Source organism: Gobius niger, assembly GCF_951799975.1.
Source record: "Gobius niger genome assembly, chromosome: 4".
Lineage (NCBI taxonomy): Eukaryota > Metazoa > Chordata > Actinopteri > Gobiiformes > Gobiidae > Gobius > Gobius niger.
Genome location: NC_136855.1, coordinates 4771541 through 4798756, shown reverse-complemented (window position 1 = coordinate 4798756; position 27216 = coordinate 4771541). Strand labels below are relative to the sequence as shown.

Sequence of the window (27216 nt, the reverse complement as noted above, 5' to 3'; positions counted from 1 at the left end):
AGCAATAAGGGAAAGAAAAAGGATCTCTCTGCTGATGAAAAGTGTGAAATAGTTGAATGCCTTGGTCTAGGTATGAAAACCTTCGATATTTCATGAAAGATGAAGCGTAATCATCGTACTGATAAGAGATTTGTGGATGATTCAAACACACTCGAGTTTGTGCAGATAAAGGCACAATGAGGACAGTTTCTGCCAGACAAACACATGATATTAAGAGAACAGCCTGCTAGAAGAGTCTGCTACAAAGCAGCAGACAGGTATTTGAAGCTGCTGGTGCCTCTGGAGTCTCCCGAACATCAAGGTGCAGGACCCTCCAGAGGCTGCAGTTGTGCATAAACCTTCTATCTGGCCTCCCCTAAACTGTTCATTGAAGCTCATTAACAGAAACGGCTGCAGTGGCTCAGAAATACATGAAGACTCATTTTCAAACATTCTTCTTCACTGATGAGGCCGTGTAACCCTGGATGGTCAGATGGATGGAGTAGTGGATGGTTGGTGACCACCATGTCCCAACAAGGCTGTGATGTAAGGAGGGGGCGGAGTCATGTTTTGGGCCAGAATCATGGTGAGAGAGCTGGTCGGCCCCTTTAGGCCCTTTTAGGCTCCCTGAAGGTGTGAAAATGACCTCTGAAAAATATGTGGAGTTTCTGACTGACCACTGTCTTCTATGCTACAAAAAGAAGAGCCGTGCTTTCCCAAACAAGATCATGTTGAAATATAACTTGACCTGTTTAGATGTTTCTGATTGAAATAGTTCACAATTTAGAAAATCTTTTTTTTTTATCATTTGCATAATAATTTGGAACGCAGTGTAGTGTGATACAAATTTTCTCTGTATAATGTTAACCATAATTAAGTAGGAAGTGCTCAGCATTGTCAAAAAAAAAAAAAAAAAGAATTCTGACAAAAACTTTGTCAGATACCAAGAGGACACATTAACGCATTCCAAAAATCCTCAAACTAAGACCCTAAGGAATTTTTTTTTAAAACAAACAAACATAAAGGCAGTAGCAATATTGTAATTTTAGATTAAGGGGACCCCTACCCTCCGGCAGGGGTCTCCTAGTTATTCCTAAAGTCAACAAAAAGATTCAATATTACGGCCCTCGCCTCTGGAACCACCTGAGGAGCAGCTCAGGGCTGAGGAGGAGCTTAGACCTGAGACCCCATTCTGAAACGTGCTTTTGATACCATCAATCATAATGTCCTTCTTGCCAAATTAACATATTTTAATTTCTCTAGTAGTGCCCTCTGCTGGATAAAATCATATCTGTCTGAGAGAAAACAAGCTGTTCAAATTGAAACATCACAAAACACTTTTCTCTTTTGCTCAGCTGGAGTCCCACAAGGCTCTGTCCTGGGTCCAATTCTATTCAGTTTATATGTGAATAATCTATCTAATGTATGTAAAACTGTAAAAATCCAATTGTATGCCGATGACACTGTGCTGTATGTCCATGCAAAAACTAAAAGTGAAGCTGCTGCTGTGCTCTCTGGTGCAATGATGCCAGTGTCCCACTGGCTCCATGACTCCTGTCTGCTTCTCAACACTAAAAAAACGGTCTATATGTTTTTCTCTCGGCAGTCAGCAGAGGGTGAGCAACCATCTGTTTTGGTCAATGGTGAGAGATTAGAAGTGGTTGAACAATTTAAATACCTCGGAGTGGTATTTGACTCCAATTTAAATTTCAAGCAACATTTGAAAAAAATGTCCCGTACAATCAAATTTAACTTGTCAAACGTCAAACATATAAGACCTTCTCTGACAACAGAGTCAGCTAAGATGTACATTTTAAGTAAGTATAATATTCTGGACCTTGATAGCTCTTAAATATTTATGGATGCTTGCCTCATTTTTGAAGTTTTAAATGGTCTCGCTCCTCCTCCACTAGCAGATTTCATAAGTAAAAAAAAAACAAGTAATCAAGTAATTACCAGAGCATCGTCCAGAGGCGACTGTAATGTTCAATGGCGCGGGAATACATTTGGTCAAATGGGGCTTTCCATCAGAGGCTCACAGTCATGGAGCACACTGCCAACACAAGTCAGGAACTGTGGCACCTATTTTACTTTTAAAAGTGCTTTGAAACATTGGTTGAAAACTAACCAGACACACAGGTAGATTATCCCCTTTTTGGAGCATTTTGGGCATCTTTGAGGCTGGTTGTGTTTTGTCCTTGAAATGTCTGTATGTATTGTGTATATATTTCTTTTGTATGTTCAGTTTATGTTTGCTGATCTTACCTGACTTAGGACAACGGATGAAAATTAGCTACTGTGCTAACTGGCATATTTACATTGATGCTCTTTGCTGACATGTTGATTAATATGTACTGTCCTAATTCAAATAAACAAATAAATAAATAAGACGTCTGTGGGTATGTTGAGCAGTTATATCAGCCCATGTCATTGCTGCAGTTCAGGCGCGTTGTGTCCCTTTGGTCAGTCCAACACGGCGCCTCTTATATTGTTTCCAGGTAGAAAATGTATATAAAATGAGAGCCCGTTCTCACAGCGTGTCCGCCTAACTGTGAGTTAACGTAGCACACAACACAACAAATCCATACCATCGCTGAAAAAACTGATATAGCTGCCGTATGTTTACTCATGACTGTTGGCCCCCTGTTAGCCCTGGTTAGCGCTGGGGCGAGTGACCTTTCAAGATGGCGCCAGAAGCGTTCGTGACATCACGTTCCAAAGCCCTATAGCAGGGCAGTGTGTGGCTGAGTGTCCGCTGAAGGCAAGCGGGGGGGTGGAGAGGTACGAGCCCCAAATGCAGGGAGTCGGAACAGTCAAAGTCTGCATCATAAAATGTCAGCTACAGAATTGTATTCCTCCTTAGCAAAAGATAAAGCAAGCAGAGGGAACGAAAACGCTCCGGCAGAACCGGACGTGAAGATTACAATAACCCATGATGCACCGCAATATTCAGTCTCTCCCCCGCCCATTGGCAGAAATTTTGGGAGAGCAGAACGCTCCAATTCTCTATTTGGAAGTCCAACGCAAGCTGTTTGATATACAGGGTCAAGGGCCACTTAAGGCGAGACGCGGCAGGTGAAAAGTGACTTGAAGGTTTTCTCCAATAACATCTTAGTTTTAATGTCAGAGTAAAAAATAGATCAAACTCTCTTTACGGAGAGGCAAGTTTGTTTGGTGGAGCCCATTGTTAGGATCTGGTTCTTTTGTATCACACGAGAACAGTTTTTGGATATAGCCAAAGCATACACTGGAGATAGAAGTCGTCTCAAAGATAAGGCTTTTATTGCCATTGTTCCTAGTTACAAAGTTGTATAACCAGCTGGTGACTTCAGAGAAAGAGAAGAAGTGAAGTCCAGAACTCCGTTGACAGTCGCCTTTTATCCTAGTCTTGCACTTCTCTACGCAGAGAGGATGACTGCCTATCAGTGAGTCAGTTGTTTGTGTCTATGTGTTTGTATATTATCTGTACTTTGCGTTATGTTCAGAATGATTATGGTGTGGACCATTGTCTATCAGCTCATCTCAGTGACATGGTCTTCTTGTTGTGTAGCGTGTGAGCAAAGCATGAGTCAGAGGCTTGTTCAGATTTCGTTATAATCCTTACAATCCCCCTGTTACTTACTCCCTAAGAGTAAGTATAATATTAAGTTTAAAAACTAAACAGTCTAAATTAGCCTTTAATTAACTCTAAACTAACTGAATTTCAGCTTGTGTTGTGTGTGATCCTATGTATAGTGACATTCCACCTTCACCTCCATAGCTCAGCGTGGCTTCAACGTGATGCTGACCACCTCCAAATCAGCTCTGCCACCCTTTCAGTTCCAGTCAATGCCAGCATGTAGCGTGTTTTTTTTTTTTTTTTTGCAAAGCACATAGTGTATTATTTTTATTACTAAACATCGTGTACCTCCCAATAATCTAATTAAGCAAACCTACAACTATTTCTAGCAAAGCACAGCGTTATCATGTGTCATTAACCTTAGCAACATTGTGTATCAGTAATGTAGACCCTAGACTATCACGTCCAAGGATTCCAGCCTCATGATCTCCATCTCACCAATATCTGTAACAGAATTAGAGGGGAAAAAAGAGGGCACGTTACCCTACTCTCCCTCACCCCCATGTCTAACTTTGTTATTTTCCAATTGTCTTACCTGGTAAATTTGCGGTTTGTCTACTACTTTTATAAATGACTACGTCTATGGCCTTTTTTAATTCAATTCAGTTCAAAACATGTATTGTCAATTCTTATCCCAATCAAAAAATGTATCTGTCTTATGGTCAATCCCCAGAAATACGAGACAATTACTATTATTTGTTATTTTAACTAAATTAATACCCAATATAGTTCCCTTTCTTCCAAAGTTTAATCCAAAGAAAAAAGAAAAAAATTGTTTTTGAAAACTGCTAAGCAAGAAACCACCACCAAGGCCAAACCACACTCCAACCCTACACTCCAGGCCCAACAGTCCCACGAACAGAGCCCCAAACATTCCCCTATGACCCAAACAAATCTGCAATGAACAGCACACACAAGGCTAAACTGAAACAACCTCACCACAAGAAAACCAAGTATATCATAAGTACTAAATTTTAAAATACAAAATCATAATCAAGAGGCTCTTACCACCTCCGGCTGTTCAATCTTCTCATCCCCGAGTCTCCTTCCTGTATTTACTCCAGGACCCTGTACTTGGGTTCCTCGACAAGCGTTTCCTGTGCACCTTGGGATAAAAACTTAACAGCAGAGTTTAGTATTCTCATATATTCAATTATTTACTAGTGTTGCTCTTTCAACAATATTGTTTTGTCACTTGGCCCTACAGTCAGAGGACATGGCCTTTTTAACCTGTGAGATCCTCATGGAGCTTAAATCCATAGGCCTCCACAGAGTGAGATCTTATTCCAAATAGCACTATAGTGCAGTTAGCCATTTAAGTTTTAGTTTATGCACATACCCCCTGTTTAATTTAGACTGTCCCCCTGTTCACATTTAAAGTAAGCAATTGCCTGTGATTCTTGTTTCATGACCAATCACAATTATTTATTTTTATTTGTTTATTACTTTTTTATTTTTATTAACATTTTTTTTAGTTTACCTAGTTTTCTCAACGTGTTTGCGCACGGAACTTAGTTTTCTCGACGTGTTTACGCACGGAACATCATTTTTATTTTATATTTTTGTTTTTTTGTTTTTTTATTCACCTTTTTTTCTAGTTTACCTAGTTTTCTCGACGTGTTTGCGCACGGAACAACATTTTTATTTTATATTTTTGTATTTATTTATTTTTTTTGTCTTTCTTTGCGCGCTTTTTTTAGAAACTCAGGCCTGTGGCTTTTTTTCGGTCCTTGACCGGGTCCCTGACCAGCCCGCTTTTTACGGTCCGTGACCGCCGCAAGTTTATATAGTGGTCCCTGACCCCTGCGGATTTCGCGTAATTAACGACTTTTTTTCGGTCCCTGACCGGGTCCTTGACCAGCCGCCGCAAGTTTATATAGTGGTCCCTGACCCCTGCGGATTTCTATCTAAATAAATGAATCCTTGTAAGAAGGAACGGCAAAAATCTTTTCACTTTCTCTTGCCTTTGATCAGTGTATGTCAAAATTTAAATAGGGAAGTACCAAACCTTAAGAGTGAGGCCACTCAAATATAGGGAAATAACACGCGAGAGCGTGGCAGAAATTTAGAAAAGGTTTTCTGCTTACCTTGTTCTGTGGCGCCTTTCCCCTTTGAGTGGTCCCGTCCTCAGGCTGCGGCTCCCACGTCTGCTCCTGTTTGGCCTGTCTCAGCACTGACGGAATTTTTTTTTTTTTACAATAAATATTTTCAAAAAATAAGAGTGATCCTCTACTCTCGCGAAGATATCCGGGTCACGGCACCAATTGTTAGGATCTGGTTCTTTTGTATCACGCAAGAACAGTTTTTGGATATAGCCAACGCATACACTGGAGATAGAAGTCGTCTCAAAGATAAGGCTTTTATTGCCATTGTTCCCAGTTACAAAGTTGTATAACCAGCTGGTGACTTCAGAGAAAGAGAAGAAGTGAAGTCCAGAATTCCGTTGACAGTCTCCTTTTATCCTAGTCTTGCACTCCTCTACGCAGAGAGGATGAGGCCTATCTGTGAGTCAGTTATTTGTGTCTATGTGTTTGTATATTATCTGTACTTTGCGTTATGTTCAGAATGATTATGGTGTGGACCATTTGTCTATCAGCTCATCTCAGTGACATGGTCTTCTTGTTGTGTAGCGTGTAAGCAAAGCATGAGTCAGAGGTTTGTTCAGATTTTGTTAGAATCCTTACACCATAGTGTTTTTAAATGTAGCACTTTGAGATTCCTTAGAATGAAAAGTGCATCATAAATTAAATCTATTATCATTATTATTATTCCTGTGCAGAGTTATGAATCTTTAAAGAATAACTAGAATGCTCATTCTGGCCAGTTGGGGGCCTTACATTTGAAAAAAAGGATGGAGTTCCACTCATGTCCAGCAGAGGGCGCTGACATAATAAGAGCTCAGGATATGAACAACATATTATATAGCCATGTGTTACATGGACAGTCTGCCCCAGGGCGGCTGTGGCTTCAATAACAGCTTACCACCACCGAGTGTGCATGAATAATGACGACCATGCACTTTGAGGAACTTGTGACACAGGCTTATAAAGTGCAATGCAAGTGTAAGCCGTTGTTATTAATGAAGCTACAGTCAAGTTGGGGCTTTGACCAAATCACAGCTTATTATTATTTATTTATTGGAAACATTTTCTCTACTACATGTGGCTTGTGACCCGCCGTGGGAGCTGAATTTCAACCCGCAACTCTAAATGAGTTTGACACCCCTGCTTAAAGAGATTACAAAGTTTTCCTATTCACCTGCTGGGTCTTGTCGTTGTCGCGCTGACGGATGACCCCACTCGCGGCCGAACCCCAGCCACTCGCGCCCCTTGGCCCGGGACAGATAGGGGGCCGCCGCTGAACTCCCCGGGAACCTTGACTCCGCTCCAGGTTCCACTGGATCCGTCGTAGATCGGCGCTGTCCGATTATGACCCGCCCCCGTTGGAAAACTCGCCCACGAGGCTGACAGGTGATCGCTAAAGTCTGCGGTGGATTCGCCGGGATTAGCAGCCAGTGACGCACAATGCCCTGACGAGAATGTCCAAACAATACTTGATGCATATATTTCTGAAGGATTTCTTAATTGACTCACTGTAACTAAAGCTAAAATATTACACGGAATAAAAATGACCTATGAACTTCTCTGGACATTTTTTCCCCCTGTATCAATCACCACATTATAGCTCCATATTACACAACACCTATTAAGAAAGAAGTTTTATTATTGACCCGTTTTTCCTCCTAAAATAAAATATTTAAACGCCTCAGTTCATACAAATATATGTGTCACATGATGCTGTATCTGCTGCTCCATTGGCCGACAGAGTTAAAGAGCTCATCATTAAAGCAGCACTAAGTAACTTGTTTACCTTAATAAGTCCTTCCCGTAGTCCCTCTGGGGGTGATACAAGTGTTAATGGGATGATTGGGGGGTCTTTCATCGCCCCCTGGTGTCTCTGGCCAGAAAACCACAATTGCAACTTCGCCGCCACCGGGTCGGTGTCACCAATACACACTAATGGAATCACGAAGAAGAAGCTAACAGGCTAACGCTAACTGCGGAATAGCTCCACTGAAACAGTATTTACCGCCAAGTTTGAGTGAATAAAATGATCTCCATTGTGTAATTGGATGAACAATATCCCTCTGTCCCTTTGTCTTTTCTGTCAGTGTGGTATTTACTCTCACGGACAATTAATAAGTTAAATAACTGTAACTTGCTACGACACCTGCAGTTGCGCTGATGGCCTCTTGGGGCAAGAGTTACTAAGTACTGCTTTAATGATAAGTGAGTTTATAACAGGTGTTGCAACAATCACAGTCTTCATTTTTGTCATTATACGTCATATTTATACACACATATAAAGACTATCAATGTGAAAGTATTCAGAATACAGTACTCTGATTAGACAAAGTACCGGAATATGTTACAGAATAACAGTAACTGAATACACTTTTAAAGTATTCTCCCCAACACTGTTTCTTACCCAATACAGATACAAGTACATACAGTCCATAATTACAGAAATAATGGAAAATGCTAACATGAGACAGCTAGCTATAGCTGCTGCGAAAAAAAAACATCCATATGGACCCGATTTAGACTTCATTTTGTTTGTGTTTGATAAATAAGTTTACATGCTGCTATAAAAGAGGGACATACTTCCTTCCCCCTCAGCGAGGCCACGCCCCCTTGTATGACACGATGCCGTCTGTATCTGTTGTAGTCAATGAGATCATTTGTCCCACAGCAAACCACAACTATATCACCATGAACCTGCGACACAAGAACTGTTCATAATTCATAATGTTTTATGTCAAAACATTACGTATGTCTGCACATTTTCCTAAAGTGCACCAGACTAATCACACCACTAGGGAGTGCCAGTATCCCATGTTTAATCCTCACTTCAGTAGTTTGACATTTCTCCTCAGGTATGATACTCAAAGGTTTTGTCTTTACCCTCCTCAAAACTTGCTTCAATAAGTCCAATAAGTGCTTTAACAAAAGCAACAAGGTAGTATTTTGTGCTGTGCTTTTAGTGTTTTTTCCACTTTTACCAAAAAATAAACATCTATAAAGCTTCTCAACTGGGCTGAGCTTACAGACTATAGGCCAGTGTAATGCCTCAATTGAAAGCTAAGACCTGCAAAACTCATCTAAGTTTCCTTGTTTTGCTTTTTTATGTTTTATGTTACTTGGGTGGCACCGTGGCGCAGCGGTTAGCGCTCACGCCTCACAGCAAGAAGGTTCCGGGTTCGATTCCCACCTGGATGGGTCCTTTCTGTGTGGAGTTTGCATGTTCTCCCTGTGTGTCTGCGTAGGTTTCCTCCGGGTACTCCGGTTTCCCCTATCACTAAAAACATGTACAATGGAATCCCCTCTGGGGCCAGGACTCCCCTGAAAAAGAGATTCTTAATCTCAGTGGGACTATCCTGGTTAAATAAAGGTCAATAATATATAATAATAGTTAAGTCACACAAATGTGACCAAAACAGGTAAAAAAAGCAATAAAAACTAAAACTTGACATTCATAACGAGGAAGAAGCTTAGATCTGACATCACACTGGCCTATAGGCTGCTCCAATCGAGAAGCTTTTAGATTTGGGAAAAGCCGAACTGGAGAAAATATGCTCGGTTAAAGGAACAGGCCACCGTTTTTCCATACTGAGATATGTTCTCACCAGAGGTTAGACGAGTTGATCTGTACCTGTCTGGTCTTTACGAGTGCATTCAGTCCCGCACAAAGACTGAACATGTTGTTAGCATTTAGCTCCTCCTCCTCTCCTCTATGGGGCCAAATGGGGGTGACGTTGGAAGCGACCAAGCTCTTCCACATTTTCCCTATTTAAATACAGTCACATGAGTAGTTACACGATCCAAGTATAGTTACACAAAATTAAACATGTCGACTTTCTAAAAGGGGTACTATATTATAAGGTGTAATGATACCTTAGAAGCACTTCGACTTTACTGCAGTGATCTTCAACTTATGGACTCAAAGGGACATTTCAATTTTGGGGAAGGACTTTACTAACTTAAATGGAATGGATTTCTAAATGTGTTTACCCAGCTCTATCCTTAAATGTAGATGACAAGGTGTGTGATGAAATGAACATAAAGGTGACAGACTTTGTTTTGAAAAAAGAATCTCCTAAGATAAAAAAAAAAAAAAAGTCTGTGCGTACCAGTCCCAAAGAGGCGGGGGGGCCTTTAACTCCTTCACTTTATTGAATTCAATCATACTTTTAAGATGGATCAAGCAATGTCTGACTGATCCTGACTCAATACGTTTTTTTAATTCCTTCTAATATTTTCAAGAAGGTTGGTGGTCTTCCCTTTTTATTGAAATGTAGCTACAGTATGCTGATCAAACTGCACATTATTAACAAGTGCTGCTGTCATGGAAAATCTGTTACAAACACAATTTTTCCCGCATAAAGCTACTGTAATAATCAAAAAATAACTAAAGGTAACAAATCACTATTTATGGCAGAGTGGATAGAGAGAAACATCATACTGCTGCAGGACTTATTTGATGGAAACAGACAGATTTTGACGTACGAAGCATTTATGAGTAATCACAACTTTCCAGTTACCACAAAGGACTTTATTTCTGTTATGAAAAGTAGGTATCACTTTATTTTACACTACCTTGATACATTGTATCTAACTCAATTTAGCACAATGTAATGCACTCTGTAACAATCTGTAATAACTTGTACCCATGTAGTACGTACGCCATGGAGTAACTTGTATTAGTAATGTAATAGGAACACGAGACCCTTAGGGTTAGGGCTTAAAGGAACAGGCCACCGTTTTACACACTGAGGTATGTTCTTACCTGAGCTTAGACGAGTTCATGTGTACCTGGTCTTCACGCGTGTCCTCAGTCACGCCTCAGTACAGGCGGCGTTAAATGTAGCCTCTCCTCCATAGCTCCAAACCAGGTGAAGATTGTGTGATTGAAGGCCCGCGTGAAGACCAGGTACAGGTACAGATGAACTTGTGTAAACTCAGGCAAGAACATATCTCAGTGTGTAAAAACGGTGGCCTATACCTTTAAGGTTAGGGTTAGAGTTAGAATTATGTCTTATTACATTATGTTCCTACAAACTACAAATACATATTATTTAATTGTGTATCTAACCCATAGGTACAACTTATTACACACTGTTACAGAGCACAGTACATTGTACTACATTTAGTTATAAGGGTTGTGTAAAATAAAGCATTAACAAAAAGTATTCCCAATGGCTAATGAAAGCACATCGTAAAACAGCCGTGCCTGTGGTTAAATCAATGACTTATTAATAAAGAGCAATAAATGCTCCAACAAGCATATTCAGAAATGCCTATACAGTCACTAAACAAAACTACACCAGTTTGTAAAGCCAAGTGGAATGCTCAATGTGATCTCTTTGTAAACTAATCACTGTTATCTCCGCCTCGGAAAAACCACGTACTGTAATGCAGAATGTAAACCAATTTTCAGCATGTATTATGGCTGGTTTTAAATTTGGAAAAGCTTTTCATTTATAAATATGACCGAATGAATAAATACAAATAAAAATAAAACATTTTGCTTGTTTTGCAGTTCAGCTTTAGGCAAATCTAAAAGGTGACAGCCTTTAAGTGTAACGCGTCATTCGAAAGCTACGACCTAGAAGACTCATCTAAATGGAACTTTTTCATCACTTTTTTGTGTTTTTTTGTGTCACTTTTCAGTTTCTCTTTTGTAGCTTTTTTCGTCACTTTTCTATCACTCTTTTGTTGCATTTTGGTTTAATAGGTTTAAACCAAGTTTGAACTTTACTTTAATTTGATGTCTGTCTATTCATTTCTTCATTAAACCAATTTGTGTCGCGGATTATGCGAGCCTTAACCTATCCATGGCCCTAATCTGAAAAACCTTAGATTTCCCAGCCTCATTGTTGGAGGGGACGTCGCTACACGACAGGCCGCGGACACTCAGCGGTGCGCGCGCACCCTCCTCCTTCCGCGTTACTTCCGATTTCTTCGGCAAAAAAACTTCTCGGTTCAACCATTTCGAAGACGAACCTGCGCCGGTTGCGCTTGATGTCTGCCCGAAGCCTGTAAGTCTTCGCTGTAACATCAGGAGCGGCACGGGGTCATGGCAGACGAGCGGAAAGAAGAGTCCGTGCGCAGAGACCGCAGCGAGCCGCAAGGAGCCGCGGGTGGGGAAGGTAAGCGGAGCCATGACGCCCTAATGACACGGCCAAAGTTTGGAACAGAACTTTTCGAACAGCTGTTGAATCACGGCGCGTTTGGCTGAAGAAGGAAGCGGGGGGGTTTGTGAAAGCAGTAACAACTTGCGGATCTGCGCGCAGTCCACCGCCTCAGCCACAGGTTGAGCAGAAGGTTTTAGAGCAGAGTTCCTGTTCAGGAGTGAATTTGCCTAACCTCTTAAGCACTGACCTATGCGCTCTTACCTGCGGATACGTGACCCAAAAGACACAGCGCTTTACTCTATGAGGTAACGTTACTTACTACACTGTAATAGCCAGTTTGAGAATGACGTCACCCGCAGGTCTAAGTCTGCACTTGTAGCTGCACCTCTGTGCCCCGGCCTGTAAAGATGTCTGCTCCATGTCCTATTGGCAGTGATTGTTCAAGAAAAGAATACAAGTATAAGCTACACAGTTTAGTGAAAGTGTAGGCAACCTGGGTTCAGTCCAATAGAAGTGTTAGTTATACAGTAGCCATTCCCAAAGTCCTGGACATAGGGCCCCCCTTGTCAAACCCCCCATTGATCATCATTTTGTTATTATTTAAAAGCTACATTTATATTTAAAGTAACACCTTGCAATGATTGTAGCTAAAAACTCATTTAAAGTCATACATTTTAGCAAAGAAATGTATTTTCTTTTTCTTCAATGAACTTGTTTTGTAGACAAGCTTTGGGGGCCCCCTGATGTACCTCTGAGTAAGGCTGAAACGACTAATTGATTATTGAAATAGTCGACAACTATTTTAGTAATCGATGAATCGTTTTCTGGTTCACACAGACCTCCATCCATCCATCTATTTTCTTCCACTTGTCCGTTGCTGGATCGTGGGGACAGCTGTTGGAGCGGCACCAGCTCACACAGAGTTAAATGGAGCAAAAATTTATTTTTGATGTTTGTTTTTATAGTTAGGATCTGTAGTGTTTTGTACATTTCATGAATAGAGCCTCCAACAAACATTTCCCTTTAGTTTCCTCCATCAACACATCCTCAAGCAGCGCCACTTGAAGGAACAGGCCACCGTTTTTCCATACTGAGATATGCTCTTGCCTTAGCTTAGACGAGTTCATTTGTACCTGTCTGGTTTTCATGCGTGTCCTCAGTCACGTAAACACAGCACAGACGGCGTTAGCATTTAGCCTCTCCTCCTCTCCTCTATAGCTCCAAACCAGGTGAAGATAGAAGGTACCAAGCTCTTCCACGTTTCCCCTATTTAAAAATGGTTATGTGAAGTGTTGCACTACAAAAGTATAATTACACAAAATTAAACAATGTGGATTTTCTAAGCGGATAAAAGGGGAACTATGTTGTAAGGCGTAATAATACCAGGAGTAGTGCAACATCCGTGCAGTAATATCTTCCCTTTACTGTGCGGACGCTGTAAAAGTCATCCATTTTGGGCAAACGGGGGAGTTGGAGTTTGTCAAAACTTAACTTTTGGAAAAAGCCATGACGTTTTAACAATTTTTTTTTTCTTTATTCCACAAACTCCAAAAGACATGAACTTCAAACCTGACGCCCTCTCAGTTCACCATCACTATGCAGCGCCGCACACGTTTGTGGTGAAAGCATTTCCAGTTCGCGGTGGCACTTCCTGTGAGCGGGGGGGTTTCTATTGTAGTTGATCAAAGAGGGCGACAAAAATAAAAAGCATATGAGTTTGCGTCAGGTTGTCTTTAGTGATATTTTCACCATTTAATCCATTCCTTGTTTCAGCCCCTTTCAGCTGTGACAATCTTTTTTTATCCTGGTACTTTAGCAATACTTGTTTTCCAATACCCATACCTGAACCATACATTTTCCGATGCCTATACTAAAATATTTGTCGTTGAGAAAATTGAACAATAATGTGTTGAAGATTTGCAAATGTACAATTTGGGGTTCATCTCCAGTGTCAGGGGGAATGGGGAATAATTTAGGGAAAAAAGGGCGGCAATTTGAGAAAATGGGGGCAAAAATTAAAAAAAAGGTTTGATAAATGGGGCAAAAAGGCAAAGGGCAAATTGGGAAAATGAGAAATAATCGGGGCAGAATAAGAAACTTATTGTGTAAAGACATTGGGCCAAATAAAATAAAAATGGGAAAAGATAAGGGGGAATAAATTGGGGGAAAACATTTATTTGAGTCATTTTTCTTTAATGCTGTCCCTAGACCCAACCGCATTAAAACTTGGATATAAAGACAGAAGATAATTAACTTTCATTTTTCCAATACCGTTAGTTTTGTACGATACGGTATTGTTTAAACTGGAATAGGCCACTGTTTGTAAATACTGAGTTCTTACCTTAGCTTAGATGAGTTGATTTGTAGCTGTCTGGTCTTTGCGTGTCCTCAGTCACGTAAACAGAGATTAAACATGGATCGTGTACAGGCACATGTAACCATATTTAAATCGGGAAAATGTGGAACTTGGTCGCTTTTAAGTTCACTTCCATTTAGATCCATAGAGCAGAGGAGAGGCTAAATGCTAACGCCGGCTGTGCTCTGTTTACGTGACTGAGGGCACGCATGAAGGCCAGACAGTCACGCTTCAACCCGTCTAAGCTAACGTAAGAACACATCTCAGTGTTTTAAAACCCAGCCCTAACCGCAGCCGGCCAATACAATTACACAGCGCTATGTCAGAAATGTCACATATTACACCAATACTATGCATTAAAGTTAGACCTGCAGTCTGGCCATGAACACCAGGTGGCGCTGCCCACTGCACACTCCTCCATAAGGTGGGTCCATCAGCAACAATCAGGCCAAGTTTGAATGAAATCCGAGAGGCGTTTGTTGTTGACGTTGAACAACCCCTATCCACTTTCAGATGCACGACAAAAGCCAATGTAAAAGGCTTTCACACAGAATTGTGCTGTTGTTTTTAGTCGTTATTAGTTATTAGTGATCAGCACGACTTTACTGCAGATCCACAAGAGGTAACTGTGAAAATACCCCACTATTTAAACATGTAGTGGAGTAGGAAGAACAGATACTTACTTTAAAATATATGGTAGGGCAGCAAGGTTCTCCCTGTGTCTGCATAGGTTTCCGCTGGGTACTCTGGTTTTCCCTACCACTATTAACATGTACAATAGGTTCTCCTCTGGGGCCAGGACTCCCCTGAAAAACAGATTGTCAATCTCAATGGGACTTTCCTGGTTAAATGTTCGAGGCCTGGCCCCAGCTGCAGAGGACACATTCCCCAATGGGGGCAATAAAGCACACTTTAACTTTAACCTATAGTGAAGTAAAAGTAAAAAAAAACAAAAAAAAACAAGTATTCACCGCAGCTGATAGTCACTGGTTCCCAAAGTGGGGTCAGGGGCACTACAGAGGGCCTCCAAAAGTTGAGCATACACTTGCATACAAAATAAGGATAACTCTTTATTTTGCACAACCCTTCATACATTTTACCTCTATAATGTAATACACAATGTGCTATTTAAAGCCACACCGCGTAGAATTTTACGGAAAAAATAAAATTGAAATACAAGCGTTTATTTTATGACAGATATTTTCATCATTGAAAAATACCTCATAAATGTACAAACACACATTTATGAGGCTCACCCCTCCCAAGATGTGACAGTAAATTTTACCGGGAGTGGGTTCGTTTCCAACTCGTCTCCATGGAGATGTGACTCAATTTGAGATTTAAACAGGTTAGGTTCTCATCCAAATCTATTCTTTGATTACCCAAAGCAGTAATAGCATTTTCTGTGTTGAGCTGGTCATTGGGAACATGTTTTTTTTTTGCCAGCAACAGCATCGTCCAAAATGTCACGCAGTGTACCTTTAACTATACAATAACTTGCAACCATGTAGTACATTATGTATAAGCCTCTTACCCCTAATCTTAAAGGACTAGGCCACCGTTTTTACATACTGAGATATGCTCTTACCTCACTTTAGCCGAGTTAATATATACCCGTCTGGTCTTTGTCCGTGCGCTCTGCCAGGCAAACAGAGCACATACGCAGCCTCTCCCACATGTCATATAGCTCCAAAAAAGCTCACGATAGAAGCTACCAAGCTCTTCCACGTGTTCCCTATTTAAATAAAGTTACGTGAAGTGTTTTCATGCGAAGTATATTTACACAGAAATGTAGCATGTCGATTTTATAAGCAAATAAAAAGGGGTACTATATTGTGAGGCGTAATGATACGAGGAGTAAACCGTCCGCGCAGTAACTCCTAAAGACTTCCCCCGCTCACTTCCGTCAATAACCTTTAGGAGTTACTGCGCGGACGTTTTGCTCCTCGTATCATTACGCCTCACAATATAGTCCCCCTTTTTATCTGCTTATAAAATCGACACGTTACATTTCTGTGTAAATATAGTTCGCAGGAAAACACTTCACGTAACTTTATTTAAATAGGGAACACGTGGAAGAGCTTGGTAGCTTCTATCGTGAGCTTTTTTGGAGCTATGTGACATGTGGGAGAGGCTGCGTATGTGCTCCGTTTGCCTGGCAGAGCGCACGGACAAAGACCAGACGGGGATATATTAACTCGGCTAAAGTGAGGTAAGAGCATATCTCAGTATGTAAAAACGGTGGCCTATTCCTTTAAGGGTCTTATTACATTATGTTGAGGACCCCTGAATCAAAATGTATACAAATGTGAATAATGATGCTCCAACAAGCTGGGACTCTAGTTTAGTTTATTTATGTTTGCAAACATTTAAAGGTATACAGGAGGATTTTCCCGAATTTTAGGAAAGAACCGCCCCATTTACTTTAAAAAAAAAATGCGCATGCGCAACGCTCTACCTGCCTCCGAGGAGGAAGAATCTCCCAAAAACACTCTGGTCTTGTTTCTCTCTTCTGAAGCCTTTCTCTTCTTCTCATACACTTCGAAGACACTTTTTCTCTTGCGACCCTCTGCCATTTTCAAACGACTCGGTGCGTTCTGCAGCAGATATGAGTGGCTAACAGCGTAACTCACATAGGCCTGAAAGTGCGCATGCGCAGAAATTAACAAGGGGCGAGCACGCACGACGGCCTTACGTAGGCATATCACCAGAATGATTGACAATTAGGAGGACCAATTGTCTTGATGATCCACCCGGAAATAGAACATCCTCCGCTACTGTAAATATAATAAACTCAAGTCAATTCTTAAATTGTATTGAAATATCAAGTAGAGTGAACTCCTCCTAAGGCCCATAGTAAACATATGTAACTCTCCCCTCTACGCTGCAGGATATCGGGCATCTTTTGATTGGATGAGGGGGAATCTGAAGCACTTGCTCTGGGATTCAAAACATTCACTCAAAGGTTATCATTTTTGTTCCACACAGGTGAGAGTAAAAAACAGTGACCAAATGTATTATATGTATAAGTAAATAGTTAGTATCAGGATTAGTATCACACTGTCTTTGGGATCAAACGTGTGTATGAACTCAGACGAGGTCACATTTAGCTGTTGAGTTGTAATAGTTGGATTTGTTTTTATGTAATGTTCCTCTTGGAGTGAGGGGATTCATTTTCCACAGTACTCTGACAAACCCCTTTGTGCTTCTTATTGCAGATGTTGTCGATGACCCCATTCTGGAGCAGGGAGCCGTGGTCCTCAGGGGGTGGGTCTTATGTCCTCTTTCTGTTCTGTTTTACTGGATCCAGACCATCTCCAACGCTGACTTGTTCTGTATCTGAAACTCAATCTGTAATTCCACTGTAGGAGACCCTACACTTCGACTGCAGATCAGGACAGTAGAGAAGTTTGTGTTAACATTATGTTACATTACATTTGCAATTTTATCACAAAATCACACCACGGGATCTCCACATCACAGAGGCACGCTGTGGTCAGTAGAGTAGGTCCATTTTAAGGTGTGCAGTAGATCGTGCTTGTACAGTGAAAATATCACCACTAAGGACTGTTTGTTTTTCTGTTAGCTTTGAGTTAGTCGCCGCTGACCACTCCATTCAGAGTCCTGGGCCATGCTGCTACACACTCCCTCTGCTCCGATCAATAGACTCACAATTTATTGATCAACAATGAATTCACATGTCTCTGCCTCTGCAGAGATAAAGCTGAGCCGTGAGCTGCTTGTAAAGAGTAAAGAGTCGTTTGTAGCTCAGGTGGGACCTTTAGAGAGGGACTTCTCTCACAAGCACTGACTTAAAAAAACAATTAAGATTAATAATACATTATTTAGGCAGTACATTCTTTGGCCATTTTCAAATGATTATAAAGGACTAAAAAGGTGATTGTTATTTGGCCTAATTCATTATATTTTTTACCAAGTACATAATAAGTCAGTTGACAGCAGGGCTGGGTTTAATTAGTAAGTAGTACTAGTAGTACTAGTACTACTAGTACTTTTTTAGCTCCAGGCATAAAACGGATTTTGCACATTTCCCTGTCCCACATATCTTCCAAACAAAGAGTTAGTTGTGGTTTATTTCTTAAGATCTTGCCACAGACCGCTTGCAGTCTGTGTGTTAGTTGTGGCCATGTTGTTTTCTTTCAAAGCTGAGCCAGAGTGTCATAACTCACATGGCCACAAAGATTCATTCACCAAGTTAAGGTTTGTGTCTACTGTTTGCAGCATTAGTTCTTCTGAGAATGTCATCCATATCCAAGTAAATTTGGTACTGCGCGATATTCTTAACTGAATTGAAAATCAATCAAATGGTATATGCAACAAAAAGTGATTTATTGGTAAAAGAGCAGCTCGTCATCTGGATTGTTTATTTCAAAAGTAGATTAAATACTAAAAGTACATAAAACTAAAATCACATTTATTGAAAGTTCACAGATAACAATCAATAAAGCATTTTCCCGGGAAAACAGGAACAAATTTTCACAAATAATGATGATAGGGATTAAAGGCAAGAAAAAACATTGCTCTGTAAACTTTGAAACCCCAAAATCGTGCGAAGACATTTTCACAGCTCAAGGTCACAAACGTAAATCTCTTTTTAGCCAATCAGCATTCGGCTGGCCCTCGTCACCACCGCATGATGCTGGATGAGGCTTTGTGTGAAGTTTCCCCCAGGACGTAAGGCCCCCCGTCGAGCCTCCCCCTCCCCTCAGCATCTGTACAAATGACAGTGTGGACGAGGTGGTCCCTCACTAAGCACCTGTGGGCTTCACCTTCCCCCTTATTCTCTGTTTTTCTGATCAGTGGATATTTCCTAAAAAGAATTGCTTCCAGCGTCCTTCTTACAGCATTTCTTAGAGAGAGAGACCATCACTGCTCAGCAGTAAGAGGTTTGACTCTAAATGATTCTCCATTGATTGTGCTTAAGTATAGAGTAGTCTCACACAGGATAGGATGGGGACAGTGTGGAATGTTTAGGCTCAAAGGTTTGTTCCAGAGTGTGTGACTGTAATTGTGCACAGTGTGAACATGTTTCTGAAGGGAATCTCAGTTTGGATGGTTTGTAGGAATATCTGTGGAGGATTTTACATAGTTTGAGTTGTAAGTTAGTTTTGATGAGCAAATGCTATTTTTTTATGACATTTTTTTAGGTGTGATACTTATTTATGAATTTTGAGATTTTGTCAATCTAGAAGTGTTCCTCATGGTAGAACATTTCTATTTTTCTACTACTCTGTTCTTCATGGTCGTTGGATAAGACTTGTTGAACTGTTAAATTCAAACAGATTTATCAGAGGCTGAAAGTGGAACCTGTCTATCAATGAAAACATCAAGACATTTAGCTTTGGTTTCATTCTGTTTCACTATTGTGATTGTATCCTGTTCTCTCATGTGAACATGTGCAGGTATGTGGTGGAGCGCATAAACACAGAGCACCCAGCACGGCGGATCTCCTCGGAGTATTTGGGAGGACAACCTCACGAACAGGAAGACCAGAACGTTAAACAGGTGGTGGAGCAGCTCCTCAAGATCGCTGACGAGATCAACCGGAATGCAGAGCTGCAGCGGTGAGAGGGGCGGACGACATTTACAGAACGACTGCACAGATGATTGTGAACAGCTCTGTGTAGTGAAGGAAGTGAAGTTATTTGTTTAGTGCCTTACACAGACATAGTGGTGGTAAGCTACGTATGCAGCCACAGCTGCCCTTTGGGCAACTGCTCACATCTGCACCAACAGACCCTCCAACCACCACTATTCGTTCTCTCACACATTATTCATCCTGGCCTATTGTACATGTTTTGAGTTGTAGGAGAACCCGGTGCAGGCATGGGGATCAAACCCGGGACCTTCCAGTTGTGAAGCACTTTGTGAATGAATGAAGTGTCTCCCTCGTGGCTCTAACCACTAGAGCCTCTGAGGCCAAGCATCTAAACGAAACTCAACCAAGGCTAAAGAGTGACAAAAACACTGTTGTCAGTGAACAGGTTCACTCAAAAGTTTCTTCAATGCAAACATGACACATGAAATAAAAGTAAAACTTCTAATAGAGGTAAATAGTAAAGTGTAAACATAGAGTGATTAAAATCAGCTGTGATCCGGAAACGATATGGACAAAATTTCTCAATAGTCATACCAGATATCTCAGTATTGATGTGATACAATATAACTATGGGTTCAGTGAAGACCAAGCATAAAAAGATCATGAGCACAAAAGAGTGCAGTTTCACTGATGAGAGCTCATGGAGAGCCGCTGGATGGGCTTTGAGAACAATTCCAGGTCGTGCTGGTGATTTTATGTAAACCTTGCAGGGTAACACATTTGTTGCTTGCCCTGTTTCCAGAAATTGTCACAGCTATTTTGGAAAGTGGCTAAATCTGTGTCAAATCTGACGACACTTGGACCAGAGTTCCTTCTCTGCCTACGCCTCAGTTTGTTTATCTTGTACGTGATTTCATTTATACCGGTATGAGACAAACTCCTATCATGGGGAATATTTCTACCAGGATTGTCGCCCAACCCTAATAAAAGGGCAATCGTAAAAATGATGCTGTGACTACCAGAGCTGTACATGCAGGGCGAGCCCGGGAGAAATCTATATTGTTTATATTGTAGCTTTTTCAACATTAATATCTTCAATGTTCAAATCTAGATATAGATACTATAACGATATAGCGTTCAGCCCTATATGGGAGCCTGTCATGCAAAAAGGGGATCCTTTTGTAGGATTGTGGAACATTTTAAAAAAGCAAAATAAGTTGAAATTAGGGCAAAGTATAATCTGATTTTTCTTCCCCCATACGTTTTATTTTTGGGCTCCTGAAGATACTCCCATATGAGACTTGGATTTTGCTGTTTTTGTGATAAAACAAGTGTTCCTGTTTTGTGTTTGTGTAGATTGGTCAACCAAGTGGAAGGTAACTGTGCTCAGGACATCTTCATGAATGTGGCACGCAGCATCTTTTCAGACGGCATTAACTGGGGTCGAATCGTGGCTCTGTTTCACCTGGCCTACAAGCTCATCTACAGGGTACTCGTCTCCTCTGGGTTATTGTTCTCCCCTTTTTTCATATGTGCAAAAACATCATTTAAAGGTAGAATATTAATATTCATGGAGAGGTAGTATTCTTCTTACTAATTACTATTTTTACTACTGCTAGTATACATGTACTACATGTAGTATAACCAGAGGTGGGGTAGTACTCCGTTACATTTACTCAAGTACTTGAAGTAGCTGTACTTTTGCGAGTGCAGTGCTTTTTACTTGAGTAATTCTAAAATGAAGCATCTGTTTCTTACTTGAGTAAGAAAAAATAGTAACTCGTGGCTCTGAGTAAATCTTGAATCTCCATTTTAGCGTAAAATAGATGTATTTTTTTACTTAATTCTTCATAATGATTCCTTTTTATAAGATTCTCTTTGAAAACATTACATTTTTTTTACATGAGTTCATGTTTTGTTTCTCATTTACGTTAACCTGAAACATGAATTAAACCTTTATGCTCCAACTGTTACTCAGTACTCACTTCTTAAGTACTTTTTCACTCTTACTCGATTAAATATTTGGGCCACTATGTTTTACTTCTACTTGAGTCAAATGATTTTAAACTAATGTGACTCTTCTTTCTTTTTATTCTTTTTTATTTTTTAGCCGTCCGAATAAAAAATAATATTATTAAACTTCATTCAGCTGTGCCTCGGAAACTTTATTCTCCTAATGTTACTCTCACTTTAATAAATATTTTGGCTACTCTACTACCTCTGGGTATAACTCAACAATCATAGTAGACCAGTCAATTTGAAAAGCTTTTTTTTTACATTTCACTTGGAGTGGTGTTATATAATAATATTGTTTCCTTTGTTGTTCTAGGCGATAACCACAAATCACTTAGAGAACATCAGGCTCGTCATCAGCTGGGTGCTCGATGTCATCAGAGAACAGCTGTACTCTTGGATCGTACAGCAGGGAGGCTGGGTATGTATCCACTAGCCACTAATCCGTATAGGTACGTTCTGTCTGAGCAGTCCTCTCTGTCACTTTGTCAGACTGCGTTGTAAAAAGTCCATCATGGGCTGTTTTTATCCGTCATGAAGTAATCTGTCATTATAAATTATGCATTTTAAAAGACATACCTAGGCTAAAGGCTACCTATTATTTATGTTAGACAAAAAATGTGAGATCGCAGGATAAATGGAGCTAAACTAAACATGATCTGAACAGAACTATGGATTCTGCATTATCTGCATTTTTAATGTACTGCTTAAAGGGACTATACGGAGTTTAAAAATGTTAAAACTAAGTATTTTCCTCCCCCTACATTTTCCAGCCATGTCCTAATGTGTAGAATGAGCTCAGACCTGTTCACCACAACTGCCTCTAAAGTGCCGTCATGCACGAGCTTAATATAGAAGCTGCAGTTACGCATAAGACCTGAGATGGCAGTAGTGAGCATAGAATGACAAACTTGCATCAAGCCCCTTTAAGAAGTAGTGGGGACAATAGGGACAGTGGATGGGACAATATTTAGTTTGTACTTCACTTGCACTTCACGCGCCGCCCGATCCGTCCGTAATATCAATCTGCCAGAATGACGGACAGCCTTCAAACTGTCCATACAAGCTCAAAATATTCCCTCAATGTCAGAGAATTTTTGGTTAATGTAACCTCTGCTGTAAACCTTCTTTTGCGGCTGTAAACATCGCCACAATGTCACTGAAAACAATAACATCGTGGCGAATATGACACTGCACCATGGATTTAGAGCGATGTGTTTTACTCACTGCTGACCTAAGCAAAACTACACTCTCCCTCCTCGTCCTGTAAAGACTCCACAGCCTTAATCTGTCAGTTCATTCTGCAAGGTATTACATATTTTGATTTATATATTAGATGGCTTATAATAATAATAATTATTATTATTATTATTATCATTATTATTATTATTCATTCATTCATTATTTAATTTTCTTCCACTTGTCCGTTGCCGGGTTGTTATTATTATTATTATTATTATTATTATTATTATTATTATTATTATTATTAGGTCCAAATGAAGATCAATCAAATATTTTGTGCGGTGGCCTATTAAAGGAATAGGCCACCGTTTTTACATACTGAGATATGTTCTTACCTTAGCTTTGACGAGTTCTTTAGGACCTGTCTGGTCTTCACCCGTGCCTTCAGTCACGTAAACACAGCGCAGACGGCGTTAGCATTTAGCCTCTCCTCCTCTCCTCTATAGCTCCAAAACAGGTCAAGATAGAAGCTACCAAGCTCTTCCACGTTTTCCCTATTTAAATATGGTTACGTGAAGTGTTACACTACAAAGTATAATTACACAAAATTAACATACAGTGTCCAAACTAACATCAAACCAGATTTTACATTTTAAATTATTCTGAATGCTAATTATATTTTACAGTCGTGGCCTGAAAAGTTTGGGAACCCATGTGTTAAAGTACCGGATCGATAAGGCGTAGTATTTAGAAAAGAAACGATACTTAGGGCTGGTTAAAAAATCGATTTCTTATCTAATCTATTTGTTAATGCACTACAAACAATACATTTAGATATTTTAAATATATTTACAGTCAACGGTTATTTTGTTTGAAATAAATCAAATTAAATCGTGAATTGAGTTTTTTATAAGAAAATCAGAGACTTTTGAAGGAACCCAGCTCTAATGATACCCATCCATTCTGTTAACGCTCCTGGAGGTGCTACATCAGGACTCTGTGAAGAGATTGCTACTATATTTGCACAAATACAGTGGATCATAACCTTTTTTGTCTCACATGATCCTTGACTTTTGACATCATTTCTACGATGAGTAACTCAATCTCCTATTTCTTAGTAAACAGACCATGTGTGTTACTCTCGTACACTCTGCAAACTTTCCAAACCCCTCCCTCATAGCCCCAGGTGAAAGCTGTGATCAAACACTAAACCGTTTGCTTTGTTTCTTCTTTTAGGAAGGGGTCATCCGCGGCTTCACTCGATGGCGGACCGTGGCCGTGTTAGCGTCCATAGCATTAGTGGTATCTCTGGTTTACTACAGGAAAACCCGCTGAGTCAGGCCACGCCCACTCTGCCCAGGACAAGAACAGACGACGTTTTTAAGACTCTCAAACTGTATTTTTTTAACTGACTTCTCTCACTCCAGTGCCATGTACCTGATACTGTATCTGAAAATCATCTAGTTTTATAGATTTTGAAAAAGCAAAACCTCTGCCATGCAACGTTAGGCTAGCACCTCTCCAGTCCGGCCATGCTGTGGGTTTTGGATCACGACACTTCACTTTAGCTGTTTTGCAAAAATCTACTATACATTGTGGTTCGTTTAAGATCAGCCACAGAAGTCAGGACTTAAGCACCGAATCGCTAATAACTTTACTATTCCTGCTGTTTACATCGTTGCTCTTCTACGTCTATGACTGTAGCATAGCATAGAACTGGAGATACTACCCCATGTTCTATAAAAAGCATTTGGGGATCACTACATTTTCTTCATTTAAAATGAGATTAACAATTTCATTTAGATGGAGACATCATTTTGAATGTTGAAATATCACAAATATAAGGAAAACGTATATCAATTCATCAGTGGTCATTAATGGTGTTTAAATGAAAATAAGATGTTTTTCATTAAAAACAAATGCAAAATATCTTTCCAGGGACAGTCTTATAAATCAGTCTGTTGTGATGATTTGGACCACAGTGTGAGACAAATGGCGCTTTAAAATGAGGTTTACAAATCTGTGTAACTGAGTTGATTCAGGGAACAATGAAACACTGTACATTTCTCGTTGAGGGCAAACTTCCACCAAAAACTGTAGAACTTCAGGGACTTTTTACCACAGTATCTCCTCATTGTTTTGTCAAGATAAGCTGTATTTGATCCTAGTTGATAAACCTTGACAATTGTCACCGGTTAAATGTCAGTAGACAGTGACATCTATATTTTCGATACATGTTTTTTACATGTTTTGAAATCCTGTCATGTAAGTTTTTTTGCCGTTCCTGCCTGAGTATTTGGAATTTCCTTCAGCATTTTGACCACTAACGTTAAACCATGTGAATCTGGGTACAACTGCAATGTGACTGTAAGTGCTGTTAGCTTAGCTGGTAAAGTACATGACGTATACTTTAATATTGCACACAGCCTCTGTAGAGCGGGGGGCGTGGGGTTAGGAATAATGTGCAAAGTTTGAGATTTTTAGTAAGAATCACTTTACTATTTATGTGATGCTCATTTTCATACAAGAAAAATGTATTTTGTAAGGAACTGATATTATCTTGATATTATTAAATTAATAAAAACAAGAGAAAAACATGTGACCTGACCCGTGTTTCTTCAAAACTCCAGAGTTTCCGTGCGGCATTGAAAAGCAGGAATAGTCAATCAATTATTTGAGCCAAAAATAAGGCCTTAAAGGATCTGTATCATGCTATTTTAGCCATTCCAAAGTTAAGTATAGGAATTTATATGAATGATTGTTCCTCTACCGCTATTGAGCTGCTCATTTTTGTGATAAATATAAGTGTTTTCTGGAGGTATTTTTTAAACCCGGAAGACACAACGCTTCGACTCAGTTAACTCCGCCCCCTCTCTCCGCACATACAACTTTACTAATACACATACATACATACATACTAATACACGTTTGGATTGACTCACCACTCTGGTCCATCGCTGTTTACATTATGGGACTCGCGTTGGTTATAAAATTTAATCCACTTTGATTCTGGTGAAGGTTCACCAAACATCCATCAGTGACAGTCACAGAAAACCCTATTTTGGCGATAGTTGCTGAATCCTGGAGAAAAAAAACAACTTCTGACGGGAGTGGCCTCTTCTTTAGGAAGGTTGAATCATAGACTGTCTATATACTCCTGTCCTCGTACACTCAAAGAAATGTACTTTCACAACCTTTACTTTTAAATAGGTCAATTTTACTATATTTATGCACACACTTTAGTTTTTGACATATTACTCAAGCCCTTTGTCTATTTTTAATTTAATGCGGTCAAGTATTACACTTACTCAAGGCTATTACATAGTATTTACGTTGGTTGGTTGCATAGACAATGTGAGTTTTGTCCCTCCGAGGATGCCATAGCTGCTGCGCGCCCCAAGTGAGTGCAACACGCATGCGCAGGAAGTATTCTGAATTTGACTTATCGAGCCGTTGTTTCTCCGGACTAAACAGGTAATTCTTTCCTCATTTTTATATTACTAATTAGATTGTCAGCATTTAGATTTGCATGTTGAATTGTGAACGAACTGCAACCGTCAATATGTTGTAAGTACGATGTGAAAAGACGTGCGTTTTTCTTTGAAATTTGTTGTAAAATTGCGCACGAGGCTTTTCTTTCAAGTTATCTCTTACCTTGCGGATATGTAAATGATGGACACATAGTTTTGAAGACAGTTTATGTCGATTTACACGCTTCTAGATGGAGTTCCTTAACATCCAAGTAGAATTTAAGCGCGCTAGCTGTTGGAGTGGAAATGGTGAGCAGAGAACTATAACCGCACAAACGAAGATTTCTACAGCACAAACGTAACACAAACGATTGACATTTTTTGTATAAATTTGAGCGTAATGGGGCCAGATACACGGAGGTGATTAAGAGCAGAATGTTGTTCACATTCACGGCCACGCGCACAGCGAAACCAAGGAAAGGCAGCGCGTGCACTTATGAGACGTGCTCGCGGCGCAGAGAGCTGAAAACTAGTCGCTAAACCAATGCACTCTTATCAAATCCTTTTCATTTTTCGGAGGCGGTTTGCCTCTACCTCTCTCAGACAATCAGACGGATGCGCATGTGAGATCAGGTCAGTGAAAAATACACTAGCGCGATTCAGATCTGCTCATCCTTATCACCACGCGGTGCGGCTAGCTTACAGAAGTCATTACGACAATATAAGCAAGTTGTATGGTTCGTGTGTCGTTTTGCGCGGGTCAGTCTGAGACTTTGAGCGTATGAGACCGGGCGTGAGAGGGACAGGAGTGAGCACCTGTTTATTGATTCTCTACACAGACTC

General features: G+C 40.2%; 1 protein-coding gene across 1 annotated transcript; it reads left to right on the top strand.

The window, feature by feature from the left end:
* Nucleotides 1–11616: 11616 nt before the first annotated feature.
* Nucleotides 11617–24777, top strand: LOC306961965 (apoptosis regulator BAX). The gene is made up of 6 exons (XM_079554941.1): nt 11617–11807; nt 17367–17415; nt 19572–19733; nt 21065–21197; nt 22038–22142; nt 24140–24777. The coding sequence occupies exons 1-6, from the start codon at nt 11735–11737 to the stop codon at nt 24236–24238; spliced, it is 621 nt and encodes a 206-aa protein (XP_079411067.1). The 5' UTR covers nt 11617–11734; the 3' UTR covers nt 24239–24777.
* Nucleotides 24778–27216: the final 2439 nt, after the last annotated feature.

What these genes read in the sequence shown, in the direction of transcription:
- LOC306961965 (XM_079554941.1), top strand. Translation starts at nt 11,735, where the DNA reads ATGGCAGACGAGCGGAAAGAAGAGTCCGTGCGCAGAGACCGCAGCGAG. An exon ending in CGGAATGCAGAGCTGCAGCG is followed by an intron (nt 19,734 to 21,064) that starts GTGAGAGGGGCG and finishes GTGTTTGTGTAG; the next exon opens with ATTGGTCAACCAAGTGGAAG. An exon ending in TCGTACAGCAGGGAGGCTGG is followed by an intron (nt 22,143 to 24,139) that starts GTATGTATCCAC and finishes TTCTTCTTTTAG; the next exon opens with GAAGGGGTCATCCGCGGCTT.